This window comes from Myxine glutinosa, chromosome 11, assembly GCF_964187855.1.
Source record: "Myxine glutinosa chromosome 11, kmMyxGlut1.1, whole genome shotgun sequence".
NCBI lineage: Eukaryota > Metazoa > Chordata > Myxini > Myxiniformes > Myxinidae > Myxine > Myxine glutinosa.
The window spans coordinates 117,035,707-117,061,683 of NC_136271.1; the positions used below are offsets into that span (position 1 = coordinate 117,035,707).

Consider the following 25,977-nt stretch of genomic DNA (forward strand, 5'->3'; position numbering starts at 1 on the left):
AAGACCCTGCCCCGAGCCCCCCCGCGTCAGAATCGGTCAGAGTCAGACAGAGCTTGAGAGTTGGTTCGTGCCCGAGTTCGTGGTTTGAGAGCGTTGTGAGCACAGTGAGAAAGAGACATTGTCGCAGCACGAGTGAAGCCCCTTGCTTGTTATAGCCCTCTTTACACGAACTATCCCTGTGCCCTGCGCTTTGCGGCTGTGTTAATCGCGCTTGTGGAGACGATCCATTCCGGAGCCACAGACGCCCGATCTCCCTGCCTGCGCTCCCAGCATACGTGCCGTGAACATCTGAGGGCCACGCCCGGCGAGCTGTCCGGGAGTGAACAGCGCCAAGGCGCGTTTGGAGCGTGAACTGTCCTTCCTTCTTTTCCCTGCGTGAGTGAGTGGGCCCTTGTCTGGGGGATAAGTTAAGACTGATTAAGCCTGCTCTGTGTCTCTTCGCCTTGTATAGTTATAAATAAACCTGTTCTTTCTTCCATTTGACCGTTCCCGTCATTTCACTATTGGCTTAGCATCGCACAAATAAAACCGCTCGAATCGTGTTCAATCAAAGTAACGGCACGAGTCACGTGATACGCAAACCGCTCGGGCGTATTCGATTAGCGTGGCTTGTGCGAGGTCCAGTCCCCGTTTTCGTGGCAGCGTGGGTACCGAAGGTACGTGTGGAGTCGACCCGATACCCTTCCGCACGCTCGTTATGGGAGTGGCGACTCGGCCTCGTGGACTTGATGACCCGAGGGGGAAAAGGGGTTTAACCCCCCCTTTGTACGTCGACGGGCTTCGAGAGATCCGCAACAATATATATATATCTATCTATATATATATATATATATATATATATATATATATATATATATATATATATATATATATATATATATATATATATATATATATATATATATATATAGTATCTGTAATCTGGTTCTCCAACCTAATGAGCGAACATCATGATGTCATCGCCATGCATGTCCGCATTGCCTGCAAACCATTGCCTCCCAACCGCAACCAGGTCGACTCCATATGATGAGTGGATACCAGAGATAACGTTACCGTGTGGCAGGCGGTGCTTATCGCTCCCAGCAAGGTGCAGCAGCAGCTGTATGGGACACCTTGCTGGCGGTTCTCCACTGATGATATGAAGGTCGCATAGTGACTGATATATATATTATTTTTTTTTTATTATTATTTTTTTATGGGTACATGGACACGCGTGTGAAAACTGCAAATGCCAACACGTGACTGGTTATCCCTGCACCACGGAGAGCAGGAACTCCCAAGAATCTTTTTTTCTTCCCTCATAGATTAGCCATCGCAGCAAAGATTGGTATTTCCGTCAGCGAAGCAACGGGTCTTATATTCCAGTACATACAAACAAAGAGAGAGAGAGATAATTTTTTGCCTTTCATAGGTATAAATGTACACGTCTATTTTCGTCCACTCATCACCTCTGAGTTTATGTACATTTTAAAAACTAAAACCATGTTGAAAACTGGACAAGGTATGTTTTCATTACAAGGAAAAAAGTGATGATTAATTGAAAAACTTTCATTCTTTTATGAAAAAATTAATTAACTAATTAATTTAAAGTCTTTAATTAAACAAGACTGAAAGTCGAACAGCAGCATAGCTAGGCTTGTAAAATATCATAAACCACAAACACATATGATTAGCTTTTCAAACAGTCGTTAATGCTGCTTATACCATTAAACAAAGAAATTTGGAGGAATCCCGACATCGATGAGAACTGAGAACTGAGCTGGGCAAGAACTGAGCGAAGATCTCCTGTAATCTATATACCCCACAAGGGTTGGAGGTGTGTTCATTTACCAAGCAGCTAGCTAGCGCTTGCCAAGCCAGCCGTTCCTTAACAGTTTTGAATGGAGTGCTTGCTCAAATGCTTTAACCACTTGGTGATCTCTCCACAAGAAACTTGGTAAATGAACACACACCCAATGTTCTTGAGACCCGACCATAGATCGACTGTAATCTATATACCCCAAAGATGAATGACCCTTCCTGCCACTCCCGTAGTGAGCGGGTGTACTTGTAAATTAAAATGTCGGTCGGTGGAGTAGGCCGTCGTAATGACAGAATAGACGTAATGACGTAATGGACACAAAACTGCCGCTACTTTAATATGTAGATGATATATTTCAACTTCCAGTACGTTGGCAGCATCTACGAAGGAATTAGTGTTACGATTAGATTTACTAAAATATTAACGTTATATTTCGAAAATGATATTACAATAAAAAAAACCGAGGCTAATTCCTTACTTCCTCGGTTATTAATATTAGTGCCGAACACCGCTCATCATTGATCATGAACCATACACCGCTTAAATCCATTAACTTTCCATTCACGACATTGGGATTAAAGTATTATGGTTATATTTACAATATTATTATTATTATTAATTACAAAAACGATACTACTGAAATGATACACTACTGTATTAAGAAACCTGGGCTTAGTTTGTCCGAAGCGGTCTGAAGATGAGTCACAATGCCTAAGGCCTATACGTAACATACCGTATTGTTGGAAGCGACACCGATGCCTTCGATATTTGATGATCATTTTAACAATCGGTTTGTTTGTGTTTCACACTAAATGAAAAGCATAAAGGTAGAGGATGGCGATTGTGATATATGACAGGTTCGACGATATGTTCGGCATGAACGGCATATAAATCAAAATGGCGGTGTATGGAGAGTCAGCCACCGTAATGACATCAGCTGTAATCACATCACCCTGTCATGTGACCAGATCCTCAGCTCTGATTGGTTTACGTTTAAGGGGACATACATACATACGGACGGACAAACACTGTTCTGGACAGCTTTGCCCGATGGGCTACGCCGTAAAAACTGTCATATTGTGTATATATACTGTAGCAATGTGTTCAGCGATGTGTTCAGTTACCAAGTAGCTAGATTTGTGCCAGCTATTCCTTATCAATGGTTTCAAATGGAGTCTTACTTGAGTGCTTTACCCACCTGATGAGCGTTCTACAAGAAACCTGGTATCTGAACACACCACAGATTCATGACATAGCGATGAGGATAAATATCTAGACCGTGACTTCTTTTGGTCATATCGATGAATTTGTCCTTCAGGGGGGTGGCAAGTTTTGACATTTTGACATGACAGGTGGCAAGTTAGAGGTGACGTCAAACTAATTATTTTTTCCAAACATGGTTAAAAACGCTTTGTTCACTCTCGGTGACACAAAATACACCAGAATACTGAGATATCCTTTTACTGACGAGTAATGATAAGGTTCCAAGCACCGGTGGAGTTTGGGAGTTTGGGAGGGGGAGGAGGGGGGGGGGCAATGCCCCCACCTTAATTTTTTTCAGTAGTTTACAATTAAGATAAAAACATCCCGTATTTAAACGTGAGTAACAATTAATGAACGTAAACTGTATTTGTGATTTCATGTACACTGTAACTACACCAACAAATGATAATTTTAGAAGTCAGACCTCACTACCCATTATTAATATTAAGTCAACCTAGCTTCCCATTATTAAAGCCGCTTGCCTACCCCTTCCCCAGATAGAGAAGCCAAACTACGCCTTTGATTCCAAGTAATACAACTTCAAACTCGGTGATTGTGGTGACACTATATCCTTCCCACTTCAATCCCCCCTCCTCGTTCCCACCCCTTCCTCGCTCCCACCCCTTCCTCGCTCCCACCCCTTCCTCGCTCCCACCCCTTCCTCGCTCCCACCCCTTCCTCGCTCCCACCCCTTCCTCGCTCCCACCCCTTCCTCGCTCCCACCCCTTCCTCGCTCCCACCCCTTCCTCGCTCCCACCCCTTCCTCACTCCCACCCCTTCCTCGCTCCCACCCCTTCCTCACTCCCACCCCTTCCTCACTCCCACCCCTTCCTCGCTCTCTCCTCCCTTGGTATTCCCGTCAGCGAAGCGAAACAAATCTCGAAACGTTATTTTAACCGTGATACTCACCCAAGGTTATATATTCATAATAATCATAGAAGCTAAAAGTACGGTACCTCAGGTTGATGGAGAAAAAAAGTTTACCAACAGTAAATCACATCGGAAGGAGGATAAAGCGGATGGCTTAGTATGATTAGCATTTGCTTTGAAAGCAGGGAACAGGGAAGATGCTTTCTGAAGCACAAAAACCACACAAAAACCACAGGGGGAACCACAGCCATGCTCAAGAATAAATCACGAGTACACCAATATCACCAATAAGTGCTCCCACGATACCATCAATATATCGAGTGCACAGTGGAATAGGAGTAAATTATGTACAACAGCCAAAGGAAAGAAAAGATGAGAGGATGACAAGATTGATAAGAAAATTGGAAAGGTCAATGGTAAATATGAAAATATAAAGTAAAAATACTTTTGAGTTCATTGTGGTTGCTCCTGAAGATGAGATTTGAACTGTGCAGCAATGCATTTAAATAGTAAGAAGAATGGGGATTAAACAATAATGATTATTAATGGTCGTTTAGTACGAATAAAAGCACTTGTTGCATTTTGCGACGAATTTAAATCTGGGCAATATGGCTCAAAACATACCCACGCATCAATATCTACACCAAGCTGTAGAAGATCCTCCACCACGCCAAGGTCCTGCTTTATGATTGCCACGTGTAGGCATGTCAGCCCTGAAAAACAACAATAACACCATAAGTACGGTATACAAATTAAAGTTAGAAATTCTGCTTTCTTTGTAAACGGAAGTCAACATGAATTAGGGATTCCAGTAGTTGGCTGAGGCAGCAAGGCTTTGTACGCATAAAATACATCAGGTTGAACCCAAATGTAAACGATCTCTTGATGTTCAAGCCAAATATTCGTGCAGGTTGACCTTTCAGTGGCTCGCGTTGCTTTAGCTTCCTCCCGTCCTCCCACACAAACAGAACAGTAACAATGATTGCATTTTATACGTCCGACATCAACTTTTGGACGCAAACCACATACCCTGGGAATTTTTCATGAGACGTTTCCGTCCAAAGTACAGCGAGTCCTTCCATCTAACGTCAGTATAACGAAACAAATAGACGAACAAAAGATTATAATGGAAACCGGTCTGACGAGGAACGTGCGTGCTGCTGACCTTTGGGGTAGTTTTGCACTCGGAGAGCAGCGGTGAGGGCAGCAGGCGGTACGGAGTGCACGATTGCGTGCAGACAGGCCCTAGTCGGCAAATCGCAGGCTAGGTGGAGCGGGGTGTTTCCACGCAGGTCTTGTATCCATGGTGCTGAGCCTGATTCGACAAGTTTCTGCACCACAGCTGGACGTTCTGTCACCACCGCAAGATGTAAAGGAGTCTGCGACACATATAGATATCAAAAGCAGAGATAACAAACCAGACCTCCAGAAACATGTTAAAAACGTTCACCTCTTTACAAGAAACTCATTGCATTAAAAACAACCAATGATCGCATTCATTTGGGAAGTTTTGGGAAGCTTGTGGAAGGTTTTCCCTGCAGAATTACAGCACCAGATATTTTACGGATGCATTTGCAACATGCATTTTTTTTTTCCTCTATTTTCGAATACTGCACATAGTGTTGCAAATAACTTTGTTGATTGATCAAGTGTTCCTTATAATATAAGTATCTTCACACTTTGAGGAAAAAAAAAAGTAAATCGGAGAGGGGGAATATTGTAATCGGCTCCGCCCGTTCGTCACACTATCTCCTTATAAACAGTTGTGCACAACTTCACCAAATTTGGTCGTCATGGTCACCACAGGGCAAGAAGATGTGTGAGAGAGAAAGAATTTTGGTAAAAATTTTTGAGTCGAAAGGTCAAATAAGAAAAAAATGCAATTACGGGAACATTTTAAAATGAAACTTTTTATATGCAATCAACATTGATTGTACACAGATGAAATATGTAACAATTGTTTTGGGATTTGACCCGTGCTTCATTTTTTGGGGTTTGAAGACTTAGGCTCACAGGGGTCAAAACAGGGAAAAAAACAAAAAAAACCTCAATTTGTTATTGGGACATTCCTGGTGGAACTTTTTGCCATCTTTCAATTTTGCTTTTGGTGGGAAGCATTGGGATTTGTGATGCGCACCATGGACTTCGCTCTGGTTTGATTTAATCTTGAAGGAAGATTCATCGTCATACACTTACATTTCTTTTCAGAGAAACCGAAGCACATAGGAAAAGTATAGTTCCTGGAAAAAAAAAAAGGAAGTATCGAGTGATATATACTTAATGCCATGTGAGAGTTTATATGCAAGTACAAATGTATACATATACATAGAGGGTGTCGCAATAGCATGCAGGTTTTCTTTTTCTATACATAGTCGAGGCTCATGGAAGAGCGAGTACGCTGAACGGATCAAGACGTAACAGGATAAAAGGAACAGTAGAGGGAGGGAAACACCAACAGCAGAGTTAAAGGCCAAGACAGAGGGAGATTTATACAAACAATGGGAGTGGGGAGGAATGGAGGGCAGGATAGCACAAAATGGATACAGAAGGAAAGTCTCAATGAGGGAAAAGCGGTCAATTTGGGAGGAGAAAGGTGTTCGGAGTGCACTTGGAGGGAAGAATGAGATTGAAGAGAATGTGTAAGTCTGTTCCACAGGTGGGAAAAAAGAGAAGCGAATGAGTGGAGGTGAGCAGTGGTCCTAGATTTAGGTAATTTCACCAGATGGGGGTTGATTTACTATGTCAGAAAAAAATAATTAAACAGCAGAGGGAGAGAGAGAGAGAGAGAGAGAGAGAGAGAGAGAGAGAGAGAGAGAGAGAGAGAGAGAGAGAGAGAGAGAGAGAGAGAGAGAGAATGACAATGACAATGTAATGTTGAGTGTTAGTCATCCCTAACAAATGGCGTTAATATGTGATAGAATGATTACACGTCATCAGTCAGCTGTTACTCATTCGCAAGACGAAAAGAAGGTGGCTGCTCGCTTGTCCTTAGTGCAGCGTAAGCCAATTTTGAAGCGGTATAGGAAATCCGAGATTGTGTGATGTGCAACGAAGGTGGAGGTGAGCACACACAGGATATGCACAAACTATGAGTATCCCTAATTGAAACCGAGAGATGCTATGCAATACATACCTGATACTTCATAGAGCATTTCACGATTTTTTCATGTTCCCATAGGGTTTATGAATGTAGTACCATGGAATGTTGTTCCAAATACCCTGTAGCACTTTCCACAGTTCATCCGAGGTGTTTGGTTGCCATTTGACTCACTCTGTATCCGATAACCCCATATAGCCTCGATAATGTTCGTATCAGGATTTTTTTTGTAGGCCGAGGTATTCAAGGTGTTTGTTTGCCATCCTTCACACTTTATGATAACACTCAAAACAACAGATGGCAGACTGATATGGGTAGATGAGTTGGGGATGAAACAGAATCATCCAGAATACAATAACAATAACAATATCATTATGTATGCACCAATAAAGTGAAATGAGAAATGAAAAGGATAAAATACTGAGAAAAAAAAAAGGGAACAGCAGGTTCGGTTGGGGAAAATGGAAATGAGGTTGGATGGAGAAAGTATACGGGATGGGAGGAAGAATGAGGTGTTAAAAATTCTGCTTTTATAATACGTAGTATGTAGATATCCTGTCACAAGATCAATATTTTTATTGCGACTTCAGGCTCAGCGACAGGTGTTAATTCCAACAAGAGCGAAGTCGATGGCACGCCATCGCAAATCCCCATGCTTCCCCCTAAAGCAAGGTTGAAAGATTGGTAGGACTTGAAATGTCGCATTTGAGGGGAAACATCAACCCACATTGTGGTTTCTTGGGTGAGGCCGCACTTTTAGACTTTAGAGGGTACCAAGACGTTTTCTGACTTTGTATAAAGACATAAATATATGCACCCCAGCAGCGTCTTCTACTAGTGAAATGAGCGACTACACTGCAGTCGTTGTTGTAGCCTCAGTCCCCAGTCAAGGAAAACAAGCGTTACGCCTAGGTCCCCCGTCGGTGAAGTGATGTGAGTTGACAAAGTGGAAGACGCAAGTCGGCCATCTTGGATTTTGACGTGGCGACCCAATTTTCAATAGCTTTCTCCCTTATGCGCAGATACACCCACACACCAGATTAGAAGTTAGTAGTTCGTTTATATTTCAAGATATTTTGCTCACAAGGTTCAGACATACATATGGTGGCGGCCATCTTGGATTTTGACGTGGCGACCCAATTTTCAATAGCGTTCTTCCTTATGCCGAGATACACCCACACACCAGATTAGAAGTTGGTACTTCGCTTATTTTTCAAGATATTAATCTCACAAGGTTCAGACATACATGGAGGCGGCCATCTTAGATTTTGACATGGCGACCCAATTTTCAATAGCGTTCTTCCTTATGCCTAGATACACCCACACACCAGATTAGAAGTTGGTACTTCGCTTATTTTTCAAGATATTAATCTCACAAGGTTCAGACATACATGGAGGTGGCCATCTTGGATTTTGACGTGGGGACCCAATTTTCAATAGCGTTCTTCCTTATGCCTAGGTACATCCACACACCGGATTAGAAGTTGGTACTTCGCTTATTTTTCAAGATATTCCGCTCACAAGGTTCAGACATACATGGCGTCAGACATACATGGCGGCGGCCATCTTGGATTTTGACGTGGGTTGCACCCACACACCAAATTAGAATTCGGTCCTTCGTTTACGCATGCACGCACGTACGCACGCACGGACGGACGCACACACGGACGGAGGGGAAAACCATAGTCTCCCTTTCGCCCGTGGTGCGACGGGGGATAAAAAGACTGGTGGACCTCAAGCATCCAGCTGCCAGCAGCGTCTGGGGGACGCTCCCACTTATCTAGTGTACAGGCTCTATCACTCCCAATTCTGTGTTTAAAAACGGAGGAGCGGCTAGTGTGGGGTGGATAGACAGAGGGGACATGTTGGATTTAGTGTGGGGGTGGATAGACAGAGGGGACATGTTGGATTTAGTGTGGGGTGGATAGACAGAGGGGACATGTTGGATTTAGTGTGGGGTGGATAGACAGAGGGGACATGTTGGATTTATTTATAAATACCTAATCTTTCTGCAAGAGTTATAGAGCCTGTACGAGCAAGACAAGGCATTCTGGACTGCAGAGATGGGCAGAGTGCTCAGGCCACAGGCTTTTAATGACCGGGTTTGTTGAATCTGCAAATATGATAAATATAAATTTGTGGATAAGTTTCCGCTGCATTAGGCAAAACATGCCTAGGCCATTCAGCTATGGTGCACATTAACCTCGGTATATATATTGTTAGAAAATGCTTCTTGCTTCGTTGTACTTGTAGCTATGGAAGAAACGTTTAATATTATATATATATATATATATATATATATATATATATATATATATATATATATATATATATATATATATATATATATATATGTATACAAATATCTATATACCATATATATACATACATATTGTTATGTCTGTGGGTAAAGCAATATCTAGAGCCAGGTAGATCTGTATAGGTAGGTATTCGACTGACGCGATAGGGAATCTACTTGTAATAAGTTCTTCATGTGTAGGCGTTTGTCGGGTTAAGATGTATGATTGTGAATCTACCAGGAGATTCGGGTGATAGTTAGTGTTAGGAAATAATGAGTAGAGCCCTTGTATGTCTCACCTGGTAATCAAACCTTTGTCCATTTTGGCACTGCACACCACTTAAACATTAGTTAGGACCTTTAGTACAACACACTAAATGACGCCCTCTCCCCTGACATGACTTAGGAAGAAATCAGGCTGGAACACCGCCACAATTGGCCACCACCATTTACACCTCCGAGAGGCCTACCCGCCTCACACAGCACGTGCTGTGACCAAGGGATGGGAGGAATGGGAGTGAGAGTGGCGCAGTGGGCGTGCCCCTGGATGAGCCGGCGAGCCGGGAGAGGCTCTGATTGGCAGAGCAGTGCACCAATGTGACGTCATCGGCCGGAGATATTACCGAGGGTCGGACGCCATTTTCGGCAGTCAAGAGTTCGTGTGCACCCGAGTCGAGTTGAGATCCTGAGTTCAGTTGAGATGAGTCAAGAGTTCGTGTGCACCCGAGTCGAGTTGAGATCCTGAGTTCAGTTGAGAGGAGGCAGTCAGGAGTTCGTGTGCAGCCGAGTTCGGTTGAGATCCTGAGTTGAGTTCAGCACGAGGAGAGTGAGCACCGGACGCCTTTGCTTGGGCTGACCTGAGTTGGGCTGAGGTGTAGCCCGAGTGGAGCTCACTGTCCTGCTGTGGGACCTCGTGGCGTTTTGGAGATTGGTGCACGGATCTCGTGGTGCTTTGGAGCTTGGTGCACGGACCTCGTGTGCAGCGGCGAGGGCATTGGCTCGGGCCTAGCGGGGCGTGTGAGGTGGACGGAGGATTCGTCCAGGCCGGGAAGAAGATGACGAGACAGATAAGCCCGAGCTCCGCGTACATTTTGAACAAAAGACGTGTTTATTTTCGTATTCATCTCCCTCATTTTTGTATTTGATATCTGTTGTGTGTGGGATCCCAATTTAGGCTTCTTATTAGATTTATTACCGGCACGTGCTTTTTCCTGTCCTTGCCCTTTTCCTGAATAAACCCTTATATTATTTTTGTACATATATCGGAGCGCAGTTTATCAGGTGTTTGATTTTAATAGATACGGTTGTGGGGCTCTTGCCGTTCCCCGCCATTCCGCACGCTTAAGGGTTTTAGGTGTTGATTTTGGAATCCGCTATTGAGGTTCCGCCTCAGGAGTTAAAGCTTCGTAATCGGCATCCGCAACTCTGGTGTTAATCGGAGTTGCGCTACAATATATCTATATACCATATATATACATGTATATATACATATATATATATATATATATATATATACATACATACATATATATATATATATATATATATATATATATATATATATATATATATATATATATATATATATATATATATATATATATATATATATACATATATATATATATATATATATACATATATATATATTGCTGCGGTTTTGAGATTGTACATATGACTTCAATAAATGCTAAAGGTTTTCCCCTCATAGTTAGTTCCACGAGCAACACGTCGGCCCACTTGTAGTATTAGTTATGTCATAGTATGTGTAAGTAAAGGCCATTTTCCCTATTAATATCTGCGTTGTGTAAAGACATGAGATTAGGTCCCGTTCATTTTGCGTCCACCCTCCAATTCCACCTCGATGGGCGGAATCCATCCTGTGCCCCATTTGGCTGTCCCTCGTCGAGTTAACACGAGGCAGAGCCTCGAAAGCCAAAGGAGGGTTGAGATCGGCCGCAGCGGTAGGGGGACGGTAAGGGTCATCAACCAATCAGGGCTCGGGCGGCATGGCGTGAGAGGGCGTGGCAGAGAACGTCTGGTGAGTTCGGGAAGGTTCGCGGGGCGGGGCTATATAAGCCCACGCGAAAAGCCCTCGAGAGGACTTTTACAGCGACCGCATATCGAGAGGAATGGACTTGAGGGGGCGAGCGCATTGTGAGCACTTGTTGGAGCGAATCGAAAAGGACTTGTGGAGAGAACTTCGTTGCGATAGCACTTTGAGGATTTGAGGACTCGCTCGCTTTGAGGCTTTGAACTGTAACTCCACCATATTACGTACGCGCCAGAGGGGAAGAAGAAGTGGCGTTGGCGGTACGAGTACGCGGCCACAGCCAAACGCACCGGTGGCGAATAGCGAATATTCCAGCCATGCGAGTAAACGCGGCCATAGCCGCCAGTGATTAACCACCAACCGCACCAGAGCCCACCCCCCTACCGTTCGCCCCGTAATAACCCTGTGCGTCCAAACGGCGCGCTACGAGCTCCTGCCTTCTCCTGGATATATCTGCACGTGACGAGCCGGAGACCGGAGGGAGCTGCACGAGAGAAATCCCTGGACGCGCAGACCATCATCCTGCAGCTGCAATCCCTGTGTGAGTGTGAGTGAAATGGGCCCGTAGTCTTTTGGGTATTAAGTAAGACTGTGCAAGGATTGCCCTGTGTCTCTGCTTCTGGATCATTGTGAATAGTGCAAATAAATCTTGTTCTTCCTGTTTCCAATTTGATCGCCTTTGTGATTTCGCCATTGACTAAGCATGGTACGAATAAGAACCGCTTGAATCGGGGTCTAGTAAGTGATAACGGTGCGGATCGCGTGTATGCAAAACCGCTCAGCGTATCAACACACGTGGTTCGTGCGGGGCTTATCTCCTCGCTTCAGGGCAGCGCGAGTATTTAGGTAATAGCGAATTTGGTCCGAATACCCTATTTCGCGCTGTCCGGGAGAGACGTCATAGGTCCTGGGTCCCGCCAGGCCAGTCAAAGCCAAGGGGACTAATCCCCCCTTGGTAAGGGGAGAAGGCCTGCGGCGGATCCGCAACAATGTATATATATATATATATATATTGTTGTGGATATGAGAATGTTGTTTTTTAAATTATTGTTGTGTAATGAATTGTTGTAAAATGTCACCCTCCTTCCTGCATTTGTTGTTGTATAAAGGTCAAAGGGCGTTCCCGTAGTTAATTCCATAAAACATACACGCAGGACACCATATATCCCTGTTCGGTAGTTATATCCTTATTATGTGTATTAGTGTAAGGCTGTGTCTTCCATTAATTTAAATACTCCATTGCACCAAGTGAAATAAGAGTAGATTCCCTTCACATTCCCCTTCCAACCATTGCCAACTGCATTCCCTCAAAGCCTCAATTGCCAACTGCACTGGGCGGTTTGTTAGGGTTGCTACAGCTGTGGTTTGTTTCATCCCAAGACTCCATTAGCCACGAGGTAATCTCGGAGCCGAAGGTGGGAGGAGTCGGCCCAGCGCTGGGAACAAGGCGTGGCCTTGCCAACGCCTCCTCTAAGGGCGGGATCGGGAGCCCGCGCGACCAACCAGGGCCGAGGTGAGCTCACCGATGGGCGTGTCCTGGACACCAGCGGCTTGATCGCCGGAGGCGCTATAAAGAGCGCGCGCGGAAGCCTTTGAAGAAAAAAGGGTGAAGCGAAGCGAAGAGAGCAAGAGAGAGAGAGGGAGAAAGAAGCAGAAAGAGGGAGTCAGGGCGAAGCAAGAGAGGAAGAGAGGGAGTCAGAGAGAACAAGTGCCAAGTGCCAAGCCTGAGGACAAGTAACAAGTGCCAAGCCTGAGAACAAGTGCAACCACCGCAGCTTTAAACCACCACAGCTTTGAGCTTCGACGGCAGTTTTCGTCCGTGGCTGCGAAGGAACGGCGGCTGCTAAACGTGCCGATCGAAAAGGGGGGCGGCGGCTGCTCACTCTCGGCCTGACCGTGCTCCGGTTCCAGTTTTCGTCCTCTCCCTCCAGCCATCCACCTCCTGCCATTCCTGTCATCATTCCCCGCGTGAGTCTGTCTTTGTTTGTTCTGTCCCTGGGTTAATTAAGCCTGTATAGATAAGCTAGCATTTCACTGTGTCACCTTTCCTCTTCTGTATTTTATTTTCTTATCCTTCCTTCTTCCTTGGTTTCTTTCAATTGTGTAAATAGTAAATAAATCATATTTGTATTTCTTACCCTTTGCCTTTCTTTCTTCTTTACATCCTTCGTCTTAGTCTTTTCCCCATTGAATATCTGTGGCGCGATTCGGCCAACGTTCAGGAATCGGGTTAGTCGGGGTAACTGTTCGGGCGCGGCGGCCATCCACTCGGCAAACAACATCCTCGCCGCGGTCCCGTAACAATATATATATACACAGTGAAACCTTGACTTACGAGTTTAATTCGTTCTGTGACCGAGCTCGTAACTCAATTTGCTCGTTTCTCAAATTAAAGTTCCCCATTAAAATGCATTGAAATGCTATTAATCCGTTCCAGCCCCCAAAAAACCACACCAATTTTTTTTGTTACGTGTTTTTAAATAAGAAAAATGTACTTTATAAATAACAAATAATGTATAAACAAGCACGACCTCGTATATACTGTACATCATAAGCGGCGTTACGCGCGCTGCTTGTAAACAAGGAGGAAGCGGACAACGCGGTAATTTGTAAGAGTCTTTATTCAAGAGCTCACTGTAACACTGGCGCGCTCCGGGCTGCGCGCCCGGTGTATATCCTGAGGCCACGCCTACCCCTCGGCGTGGCCGCCGCCCACTTGGTGCGCGGAATGATGTCACCACGCCAGTGAGCTTCCGTGTCCGCCACAATGTAAAGAAATAAACTGGTTTTATTAAGTGTATTTACCTTGAAGATCAGACGAAGATGCTGGCGGAGGTGGAGGAGATGACTTTTGCCTTTTTCGCCACACTTTCCTCGCTTTCACTTGCAGGGCGTTTCAATAAAAACCTGTCCAACGAGGTTTGTTTCTTCCTCCCTTTCAAAATGTTTCGATCGTACTGCTACGATCGTACTGCCTCGCCAAGTCGACAACACGCACACCTCGCTCATGTTTTTCGACGATTGCGTGTTTTATATCCAAGCACATCATCCTCTTCTTCTTCTCAGTACTGCCCTTGGCACTCAATTTCTTAGGACCCATGGTTAAAACTAAGAAATTTTCCAAAATAACCAACATGCGAAAACAAAGCAGCAGCGATATACGGCAGAGATGCTTGCACTTGCACGGCAAGATAACCACGTGACCGGAACGCTCGTTGGGCCACCTAGTGGCGGGTGGCGTAAGCTCATAACTCAGATCCCGGCTCGCATCTCAAAGCAAAAAACCGCCCGAGCGATGGCTCGTATCTCGGAAAACTCGTAAGTTGGTGCACTCGTAGGTCAAGGTTTCACTGTATATATATATATATATATATATATATATATGTATATATATATATGTATATATATATATATATATATATATATATATATATATATATATATATATATATATATATATATATACGTATATATATATATATACATATATATATATATATATACAGTCACATGAAAAAGTAAGTACACCCCATGTAAAGTTTTGACCTTTTCAACATATTTCAACATACAGCTATTTGATCTTCATTTCAACAATATTGATAGATAAAGGTGATATAATATAACAAATATCATGAAACATTTACATTTTGTAGTCCATTGTATAATTTAAATAAACATAAATGCAAATTTCGCATGTGGAAAAAGTAAGTACACCCCTACATTTATCACTACTTCAAATACCTAAAATTAGAATCAGGTGCACCAGCTCAGGTGCAAATGATTAGAACATCGTTAGACAGGATCTTGGAGGAACCTGTCTTATTTAAACCTCAGACATTTAGTTTGGTTTGCTCTTTGTTGTTGAAGTGTGTGGCGTCACCATGCCGAGATCAAAAGAGCTCTCTGAGGCCTTCAGAAAGAAGGTTATAGATGCCTACGAGTCTGGGAAGGGATTTAAAAAGATCTCCAAACAATTTGAAATCAATCATTCGACTGTCCGGAAGATCATCTCCAAGTGGAGAAGATTCCAAACAACTGCCAACTTGTTCAGGCCAGGCCGCCCCAGCAAGTTCAGCCCGAGAGCAGACCGCAAGATTTGCATACACGCGATCCGCTAAAGTTTGTCTCTAAGAACCCCAGAATGTCATCACGGGACCTACAGGTAGCTCTTGCCACTGTTGATGTCAAAGTGCACGAGTCTACCATTAGAAAGAGGCTGCACAAATTTGATCGACATGGGAGGTGTGCCAGGAGGAAACCTTTGCTGTCCAGAAAGAACTTCTTTTTTTTCTATACTGAATCGAGGCTCGTGAAAGAGCTGACAACCGCGAGGGAAAGACAGCACAGGGGGACCACGAGGGAAAGACAAAGACAGCACATGGGGACCGCGAGGGAAAGACAAAGACAGCACATGGGGACCGCGACGGAAAGCCAAAGACAGCACATGGGGACCGCGAGGGAAAGACAAAGACAGCACATGGGGACCGCGACGGAAAGCCAAAGACAGCACATGGGGACCGCGAGGGAAAGACAAAGACAGTACAGGGGGACCACGAGGGAAAGACAAAGACAGCACATGTGGACCGCAAAAGAAAGACAGTACAGGGGGACCACGAGGGAAAGACAAAGACAGCACATGGGGACCGCGAGGGAAAGACAGCACATGGGGACCACGAGGGAAAGACAAAGACAGCACATGGGGACCGCGAGGGAAAGACAAAGACAGCACATGGGGACCGCGAGGGAAAGACAGCACATGGGGACCATGAGGGAAAGACAAAGACAGCACATGGGGACCGTGAGGGAAAGACAAAGACAGCACATGGGGACCGCGAGGGAAAGACAAAGACAGCACATGGGGACCGCGAGGGAAAGACAAAGACAGCACATGGGGACCGTGAGGGAAAGACAAAGACAAAGATCAGGACAAGACTAAAGTTTGCCAATGAACACTTAGGCAAAGACAAGCACTTCTGGAACAATGTGCTCTGGACAGATGAGTCAAAGGTAGAGCTATTTGGCCACAGTACCAGAAGACATGTTTGGCGAAAACCAAAGACAGCATTTGACCACAAGAAACTGATACCAACTGTAAAGCATGGTGGTGGAAATATTATGGTTTGGGGCAGCTTTGCTGCATCAGGGCCTGGGCAGCTCACCATCATATAATCCACTATGAATTCTTCATTGTACCAGAGGGTGCTTGAGGATAATGTGAGGCCATCTTTCGGAAAGTTGAAGCTCAACCGAAGGTGGACCTTGCAACATGACAATGACCCTAAACATACCAGTAAATCCACCAAAGAATGGCTGAAAAGAAAGAAATGGAGGGTTCTGGAATGGCCAAGTCAAAGCCCGGATCTAAATCCCATTGAGATGTTGTGGAGGGATTTGAAACGAGCTGTGCATGCAAGAAACCCCTCAAACATCGCACAGCTGAAAGAATTCTGCATGGAGGAGTGGGCAAAAATTTCTCCCAGTCGATGTCAGAGACTGGTAGACAGTTATAAGAAACGCCTACTTGAGGTTGTTTCTGCCAAAGGGGGCAATACCACTTATGGGGACCACGAGGTCAGAGGTAAAGCCAAGGGTGTACTTACTTTTTCCACATGCGAAATTTGCATTTATGTTTATTTAAATTATACAATGGACTACAAAATGTAAATGTTTCATGATATTTGTTATATTATATCACCTTTATCTATCAATATTGTTGAAATAAAGATCAAATAGCTGTATGTTGAAAAAGTCAAAACTTTACATGGGGTGGTGTACTTACTTTTTCACGTGACTGTTTATATATGTATATATATATATATATATATATATATATATATATATATATATATATATATATATATATATATATATATATATATATATATATATATATAAATTGATATATGTGGGAAAATTACATGCCCAGACCAGAAATCGAACCCAGGTCCTCTGGAAAACCATACCAGTGCTCTGCCATCTGAACTATCTGGGCAACTTTGACTGAGCATGCAATTTTCCCACATATATCAATTGAATTATTTAATCCTGTTTATTAATATATATATATATATTAGATGTAATACGCATAAACTTGCGTTGGAGTCAGAGGTAAAGGCCACGTACATTTGACCTTGAGCATGTCATTATAATTATTAATGGAAAGGTAGGCAAGTTTGATGCAGCAAACGGAACCCGACTCACGGGGGGGAAATTACATCACATCATTTGATATTCCCACGGAGTTTCCCACTCTATATGAAAGTGCAGTCCACAATTACATTTTGCAGCAACTCGCAGAAAAAAAGTCTTTCAAAATTATATTGATGTAAAGGAAAACGACCACATTACTTGTCCGAATGAGAGCTTGTGCGACTTGTGTTACTTTGTCTTTATAATGTTGTCTTGTATATTTGTTTTTAACGACGTTGGGTTTAATCAAATTGGTATTGGAGTCACCATCCTGAATGTGCAGATATATAATCGATGTTACAACCTTGTTACAAGAATGGGTGAAGGGATCATCATCATCACTTTGTATACAGCCTGTGGCCCGTAACCTGGTACTCATTTAGCTGATCTCAGAAGGATGACGGGCCGAGTCAACCCACCTGGTGTTATTTCAATGGAACAACAGGGCCTCAAACTCAAGACCCTAAGATCTTAAGCTAGCTACCTTAACCGGTAGGCCAACAGCAGGCTTGGTGAAGTGATGAAGGTGAGAGGGAGAGAGGGTGAGAGGAAGAGAGGAAGAGAGGAAGAGAGGAAGAGGGGGGGGGAGGGAAGGAGGGAGAGAGGGAGAGAGGGAAAGAGGGGAGCGTTGGGGTGGCGGTACTGATAAGGTCATGTCAGAGCGTCAGGTTCCACGGGATTTATTGATAGTTGGATGCAGTTCTAGACACTTACAGATTATGTGTGTTTGTTACTTCGTTTAAAGTTTTCAAAAAAAGATTTTGTTCCTGCTTTCAAATAAAAATGAGATTTCAAAACCAAGTCTGTGTTTGTTATCTTACTATAATTCACCAAATGTCTGTCTGTTCCCAGGTACCACAAAAACGGCTGAACCGATCGCAACGATATTTTGGGTGGGTAATCCTGGGACCCCCTGGAGTAAAATAGGCTATATTGTTTTTCCAATTTTTTCCCAATTTTTCCAATTTCCAATTTTTTCAATTTTCCAATTTTCCAGTTTTTCCAAACACGATGGAATAATATTTACCGATATGAACAGTGATGTGGCTTTTGTTGAAATTCTACAAATACTGTTTAGATTTTGATGATTTGCGTGTGATATGATTTAACGGATGTTTATATAAATCGTTTAAAATAAAAAGCCTTCAATTTCTGATATTTTGCCTTTTCATTTGGGCCTCCCAATTGAAGCCCCGCCCGTAGGGCGGGTACCGTTGCTAGTTTAATGTAATTCCAAGCCGATTTTTGCAATACACTGCTTTGTTATTGAAAACACTTTCTGCTTGGACTAAGCTTTAATAAATGGAAAAGATGCTTTGGCAGTGTTGTTGTTGTTGTTGTTGTTGTTGTTGTTGTTGTTATATAGCCCTGGATGGTTTTATTGAACAAGCCCACGGCACGGAGACAGCTGATTGATTACCCAGGAGCGACCTAGAGATCCCCCACATCCAGCATGGCGTACCCCACCTTCACAAAGTCAGGGCCACAACAGAGTCAGAGAGGGAGAGAGAAAGAGACAAGAGGGAAAGGACCGCTCCATGGGGACCGATCGGCACTCTGACCGTGACTGCGCTGCCCTGATGAATCCGGGCAGCAGGGAAGAATTTGGAAGATTTGGCCCACGACTTGCGTTGGGGGGTGCAACCACCACAAAGAGGCGTCCCCAATAGTTGTCTTTGTCAGTGTTGTATTCAATTGTGTAGATGGAATTATAAGGTGCACTTCCATATGGGTGGGGAAACTTCAAGATTCCTGTTATAATAATAATAATAATAATTCATTTATTTTGTATAGCGCTTTTCCAGAAGCCCAAAGGCGCTTTGACAGAGTGGCAAACATAATGCATAACAATACATGAAAACAACAATTGCAAAAAGACAAGAATCAATAGGGAAATATTTAAAGCAAAAGGAGGGAGAAGGAGAAGAGATAGTCAGGGGTTAAATGCTGTGGGTTGAATGTTGAATGCAGTGTTGAACAGGTGGGTCAACTTGAGTGATGATTTGACTGTGGTGAGTGAGGAGGAGTCTCTGATGGTGTGAGGTAGTGAGTTCCAGAGGGTGGGAGCAGCGATGGAGAAGGCCCTGTCCCCCCAGGATCTGAATTTGGTCCGGATGGAGGGGGTCAGGAGGTTGGTACCAGCAGAGCGGAGGTTGCGGGTGGGAGTGTGTCTGGAGAGGAGGTCAGCCAGGTAGGATGGGGCCAGGTTATGGAGGGCTTTGTATGTCAAGAGGAGGATTTTGTACTGGATTCTCTGGGGGATGGGGAGCCAGTGAAGCTTATTTATATTTGTTATATTGAAGTGAAGTTATATTTGTCCATGTGAAAAAAGCAAGTACTATATATGGACATGAACATTGGACAAGCAGCGCAAAGATCCTGGCTAAAACCACAAGTAAATGATACCCTATTTCCTGGTTAATAGAAATGTGTTTACCTGGAGAAGGTCATTTTGAAGGTTGAGTATGCTGCTATCATCAGCAAGCTGGATGAGGGCCAATGGCACAGCATCCGGGACTTTCATTATGATGGCCAGGTGAAGTATCCTAAAGAAACAGGCAAACATCTAGGATGAGGTCATTAGCTTGCAAGTATCAATGCTGGATGTAAAGGTTCACATCACTTGTGGAATCACAGCAGGTGTGGTTGGATTTTACGTCACATTTTCTACCACCCTCAACTGGTTATCAATGAAGAATGTGTGACGGTGTGCAAACCGTTCCAACTTGGAACCATCAATTCATTTGTTGTATGTGGCCTCCTTCAATAATACGGAGTGTCCCATAAGTCTGGAATAATCCCATAAGTCTGGAATCATCCCATAAGTCTGGAATCATCCCATAAGTCTGGAATCATCCCATAAGTCTGGAATCATCCCATAAGTCTGGAATCATCCCATAAGTCTGGAATCAGCCCATAAGTCTGGAATCATCCCATAAGTCTGGAATCATCCCATAAGTCTGGAATCATCCCATAAGTCTGGAATCATCCCATAAGTCTGGAATCATCCCATAAGTCTGGAATCATCCCATAAGTCTGGAATCATCCCATAAGTCTGGAATCAGCCCATAAGTCTGGAACAATAGGGGAAAATAAGAAATTCATGGTTTTTTTCATTTAAGAATGATTTTTTCGTTTCTTGTATGTGTCCATGATGTCGCTGATTAAGGAAGAACGCATCCAGGTAATCCTGCTCATAGGAAATCGGTCATGAGGAGGTCGCTGAAGAATTCAACAGATCCAGACATATGGGACGATTCCAGACTTATGGGACACCCTGTACATCACCTGTGACAAGTGAGGTTAATGTGTATGCCACATTAGGTTATGACTGAGCTTACGTTCAGCTGTTCACCACAATCTCAGATCATCCCCCATCCACAACCATGATCTTTTCCGGCCCCGTTAACCGCCATCCCACACCCCCAAGCCCACCTCTTTACAAATTTCCAGTTTTTCCTTCCTGAGAGTTTCCCTCTGTATCCATCTTTTCCACCCCATGCATGCTCCCATTCCTCACCACACCCTTTATTTGTACAAGTCTCTCTATATTTTGTCCTTCGACCCCGCTTTTGGTTTTTCCCCCTCTATCCACTGTTACTTTTGTTATGTTGTGTATTGGCAGTCGGACAGGTGAAAAAGAATTAGGGGAAACATAGTTCCATGTCATGCAGGTACAAGTCTCCGTCTCTTATGCTTTCTGTTTGTCTCAATTATGGACTCATCGTTTCATTACCCTGCACACGCGAAGCAAAACGCAGAGTCAAGCAATTGGTTCACTTTGTCTGTCTGTCTACAGTCGTCAGTTTATGATCGAGGAACAACTTAATGTCAATTGCATGTTATATCTTGAACACCGTGGAACATGAATTGGAACACAAACCTGCAGCTTAACACTACTTTGGCTCTGAATTTGACAAAATGTACGTAGTCTCGTCCCGATCGCGCATGCGTACAGAGGAGTAAGGTTCTTACTCTGTCTGCCTGTTTTCCAGTTAAACAAAATTAACTAGAACGGCACTCAGTAGAGAGCATACCTCCACCAGGTTGGCCAAATCACCCAATGGTGAAGAATCAATTAAAAAATTCTACTAGCTGGATCCAGATATTCACCAAAATTGAATCGATTCGTCCTTGTCAGACACACAACATGTCCACGAAGTTTCGTCCAAATCCATCCATAACTTTTTGAGATATCCTACTATGTATCGTTTTTGTCCCTATGTCACAATGGTGAGGAATCACTTAAAAAGTTAAATAATTCTCATCCGAATCCATATTCAGATCTTCACCAATATCGAATCGTCCTTGTCAGACACACAACGTGTCCACCAAATTTCGTCCAAATCCATCCATAACTTTTTGAGATATCCTGCTATGTATCGTGTTTGGCCCTATCTCCCAATGGTGAAGAATCACTTTAAAAATTCTAGTAGCCGGATCCGAATCCGGATCTTCACCAAACTCTAATCATTTCGTCCTTGTCACATACGCTACATCTCTGCCAAATTTTGTCCGAATCCGTCCACAACGTTTTGAGATATCGTGCTATATATCGTTTTTGGCCCAAACTCCTAACGATGACTGAATGAATGATCGTTTTCAGGCCATTTTCCCCACTAGAGCGGGGGTTGGCCTTGCGGGCCCCATGACAATCATGGTTCCCTGTTTGAGGCAATGTTTTTATGGCCGGATGCCCTTCCTGACGCCAACCCTTAGTCGCCTCTTACGATGCGCAGGGATACGGTGTACCTATTCTAGGCCGGGGTACACACCGGGATCATTCATCCCAGCAAGCTGGTACTCAATTTGCCGACCTCGGAGGGATGACAGGCTGAGTCAACCCTCCTGGTGTTAATTCAGCGATAGACCGGGATTCGAACCCAGGATCCTAGGATCCCAAGCCGGCACCCTAACCGCTAAGCCAACACCAGGCTTGGTGTTGGCTCCTAACGATGACTAATCACTTAAAAATTCCAGTATCTGCATCCAGATCTGCATCTTCACCAACATATAATTAATTCATCCTTGACACACACCCAACCTGTCCACCAAGTTTCATCCGAATCGGTCCACAACTTTGTGAGATATCCTGCTCACAGACACAGACCGACAAGCAGACGGGGTGAGAACATAACCCCGTCAACCTTCGGTGGCGCAGGTAACCACATTCCCACATTTCCCACAACAAGCACCAATGAGACTCGTTTAACGTTATGCATTGTTCTATGCAATCAGTTGCTGGCGAGTGAAGCTCCGGTATATGATTTATATTAGGGTGTTTCTTAACTACATAAGGCAAAAAAAAAGAAAGAATTGTTTTGCTCCTAACCTTTAATTTTTTTCTTATCGAGGTAAAACTTCTGCCTGTGAAATATTTTTTGAATACATCAAGTTTTAGGGGTTGCACAGTGACTCAAGGTTGCCAGCCACTCAATGTTTGTGCCCGATAAGGGTTGATTTCCTGCAATCGGGAAACTTCTTGCGATGTTCTGTCACAACTTGAAGCAGATACTGGGTTTGCTGCTCATCTCTAGTCAGGAGACGATTGTACTCTTCAATGAGAGCGACTGCATACACCAGAGGACAGCTGCACTGCATTCAATTAACTTAAAAACAACTTCAAAATGTGCAGTACATACTACATAGCAAGGTCATAGGCCAACTGTAATGGTCAAAATCACAAGTATAGCAGTGGAAAATAAATAATCAACTCCAAACATTTATGCGAGCCAATTATGTGAAATTACAAACTCCATGTGCAACCCCTAAATTTAGTCCAAATGGCTTAAAGTTTCACCACAAGGGTTTTTTCATACATACAAAATTGTTTGAGTGTTAGGAGCATAATTTTTCTAACTTTCATTTTGAAGAACCACCCTAATGTATAAAGTTGGAGAGTGAGTTTTGCAGGCATCAATTAACAGGTGGTTAGGGAAAAATAAAAATAACTTTCCAAAACTAGAGAGTTCATAGAACATCTGACCCCACACAGTCTTGAGAAATAAGGACATGGGCAGGGTCAGCGAGCGGCAAGGTTTATTGGTCATGATGACGTAAAATGCCGCAATATTTTGTCCAAGTACTGCATCAAGGGTTTTGAAAGTGCCGAAAAGGCGATTTGTGTTCTACAATGGCAAAATATATAATTCAATCGAAATAAATTACATATTTTAAGGGTTGTAGAAAAGCAAATAATTTGGAAGTTTACCGCCGTTGATGCAGCGTCTTTTACACCACCTTATCTAACTTGTTGCATTAGTTATTTGTGCCTGTTGTGCGTGTCCTTTATGGCGTCACTAAAACAGTAAATTTCCTGTTTGGAATGATTTTCAATTTTGTTTGACTGCCGGACTAAATAATTGTCCGCCGGACAGACGGACTAAATAATTATCACTCTTCGCTGCGCATGTGTGATCGGGTCAAATTCAGAGCCAAAGTACTGTAAAATGGAAGATTTGTTTTCCGATTCGTGTTCAAAATATGACATTCAAATGAAAAGTGACCCGATCGTTTAACCGCACTTTTCGCTTCGCTTGCGTGGGGTAATTGTTCCGATTTGAACCCACGTGGCATCTATACAGGAACCAATGGGAGAGCACCAAATGCCCTTTTGGAATCGAGCAGTTGGGCCTACACGGTCTTGGTCCTTTCTCTCCACATTTGTTTGAGAAAATTAATTTGTTGTCCATATTTTATCTCCGACGCAAACAAACTCAAACTTAGGCCGGCTTCAGATCTTAGGGTCCTGGGTTTGAGCCCCTGTCGTGTCGTTGAATTAACACCACGTGGGTTGACTCAGCCTGTCATTCTTCCGAGGTCGGAAAAATGGAGGCACTGCATCAGCGACACAGCTGCACCCCCAGAAAATGATGCAAGAAAGCAACCGGTTTTCTCAAGATTATGTATTTGCCGAGACAGTGACGGAGGATGGATGACGTAACCGGTGTACAACAGCAACAATACACAGAGCAGTCACAGTGAACGTTCTCAATGGAGACCTCAATGTGCAGCAACTTGAACCCACGTGGGACTTTAACGGACACACAGTGGGGTCGCGATAATGATAAATAATTCATGGCATTTAGTGGTTTAACTCACGTGTCTCCGTCGAGTCCCCGCTCTCGCAGTGCCTCGGACATGGATGGTGAGTCAGACCTGGACGGTTCACCTGGCATGGACGGTTCACCTGGCATGGACGGTTCACCTGGCATGGACGGTTCACCTGGCATGGACGGCTCACGGGGAAACTCCTCGGGCAGGGACGCGATGCCGGAATCAAGGCGTTCGTCTTTGGCCGTCGAGTCCCCCCTGCGTTTGTCGAAGTGTCCGAACGCCTCGTCGGCGGCCCCGCACAAACCTCTGTCCTGGTCACGTCCATCGCTCATGATGTACGAGTCGGAAGAGAACACTCGTGAGACCGAGACGGTTTAATGGGCACTTCGACGTGCAAACCTCCGACAACACCGAACTACCCCGGATCCTCCGCTCCTCGGAGTCTCAATGACTTCCGCCTTGTCGTGTGGACACTGACGCTGTCGTGCGCGTTCAGCGGAACAGAGCAAGGGCGGGAAAGCCACCAGGAGCCGCTGTTATTCACGGGAAATTCCCGCAACGCTCACTGTCACACGCTACTCCACGGAACTCCTCACACTCACTGTAAAGCGTCACACTCTACTCCACAGAACTCCTCACACTCACTGTTAAGCGTCACACTCTACTCCACAGAACTCCTCACACTCACTGTAAAGCGTCACTCTCTACTCCACAGAACTCCTCACACTCACTGTAAAGCGTCACACTCTACTCCACGGAACTCCTCACACTCACTGTAAAGCGTCACACTCTACTCCACAGAACTCTTCACACTCACTGTTAAGCGTCACACTCTACTCCACAGAACTCCTCACACTCACTGTAAAGCGTCACACTCTACTCCACAGAACTCCTCACACTCACTGTAAAGCGTCACACTCTACTCCACGGAACTCCTCACACTCTGTTAAGCGTCACACTCGACTCCACAGAACTCCTCACACTCACTGTAAAGCGTCACACTCTACTCCACGGAACTCCTCACACTCACTGTAAAGCGTCACTCTCTACTCCACAGAACTCCTCACACTCACTGTAAAGCGTCACACTCTACTCCACGGAACTCCTCACACTCACTGTAAAGCGTCACACTCTACTCCACAGAACTCTTCACACTCACTGTTAAGCGTCACACTCTACTCCACAGAACTCCTCACACTCACTGTAAAGCGTCACACTCTACTCCACAGAACTCCTCACACTCACTGTAAAGCGTCACACTCTACTCCACGGAACTCCTCACACTCTGTTAAGCGTCACACTCGACTCCACAGAACTCCTCACACTCACTGTAAAGCGTCACACTCTAC

The 25,977-nt window shown here is 44.2% G+C and overlaps 1 protein-coding gene across 1 annotated transcript in view; it reads right to left on the reverse strand.

Annotated features, from left to right (window-relative positions):
- The window catches only part of LOC137436940 (NF-kappa-B inhibitor epsilon), a 54,829-nt gene extending 29,696 nt beyond the window's left edge, over positions 1–25,133 (reverse strand). The window contains exons 1-4 of the mRNA XM_068131179.2: positions 24,674–25,133; positions 20,010–20,118; positions 5,100–5,313; positions 4,559–4,647 (exon numbers count right to left, since the gene is read on the reverse strand). Of these exons, the coding sequence (XP_067987280.2) occupies positions 4,559–4,647; positions 5,100–5,313; positions 20,010–20,118; positions 24,674–24,960 (699 nt within the window). The 5' untranslated portion in view covers positions 24,961–25,133. The remainder of the gene's footprint in view (positions 1–4,558; positions 4,648–5,099; positions 5,314–20,009; positions 20,119–24,673) is intronic.
- Between the last annotated feature and the right edge of the window lie 844 nt (positions 25,134–25,977).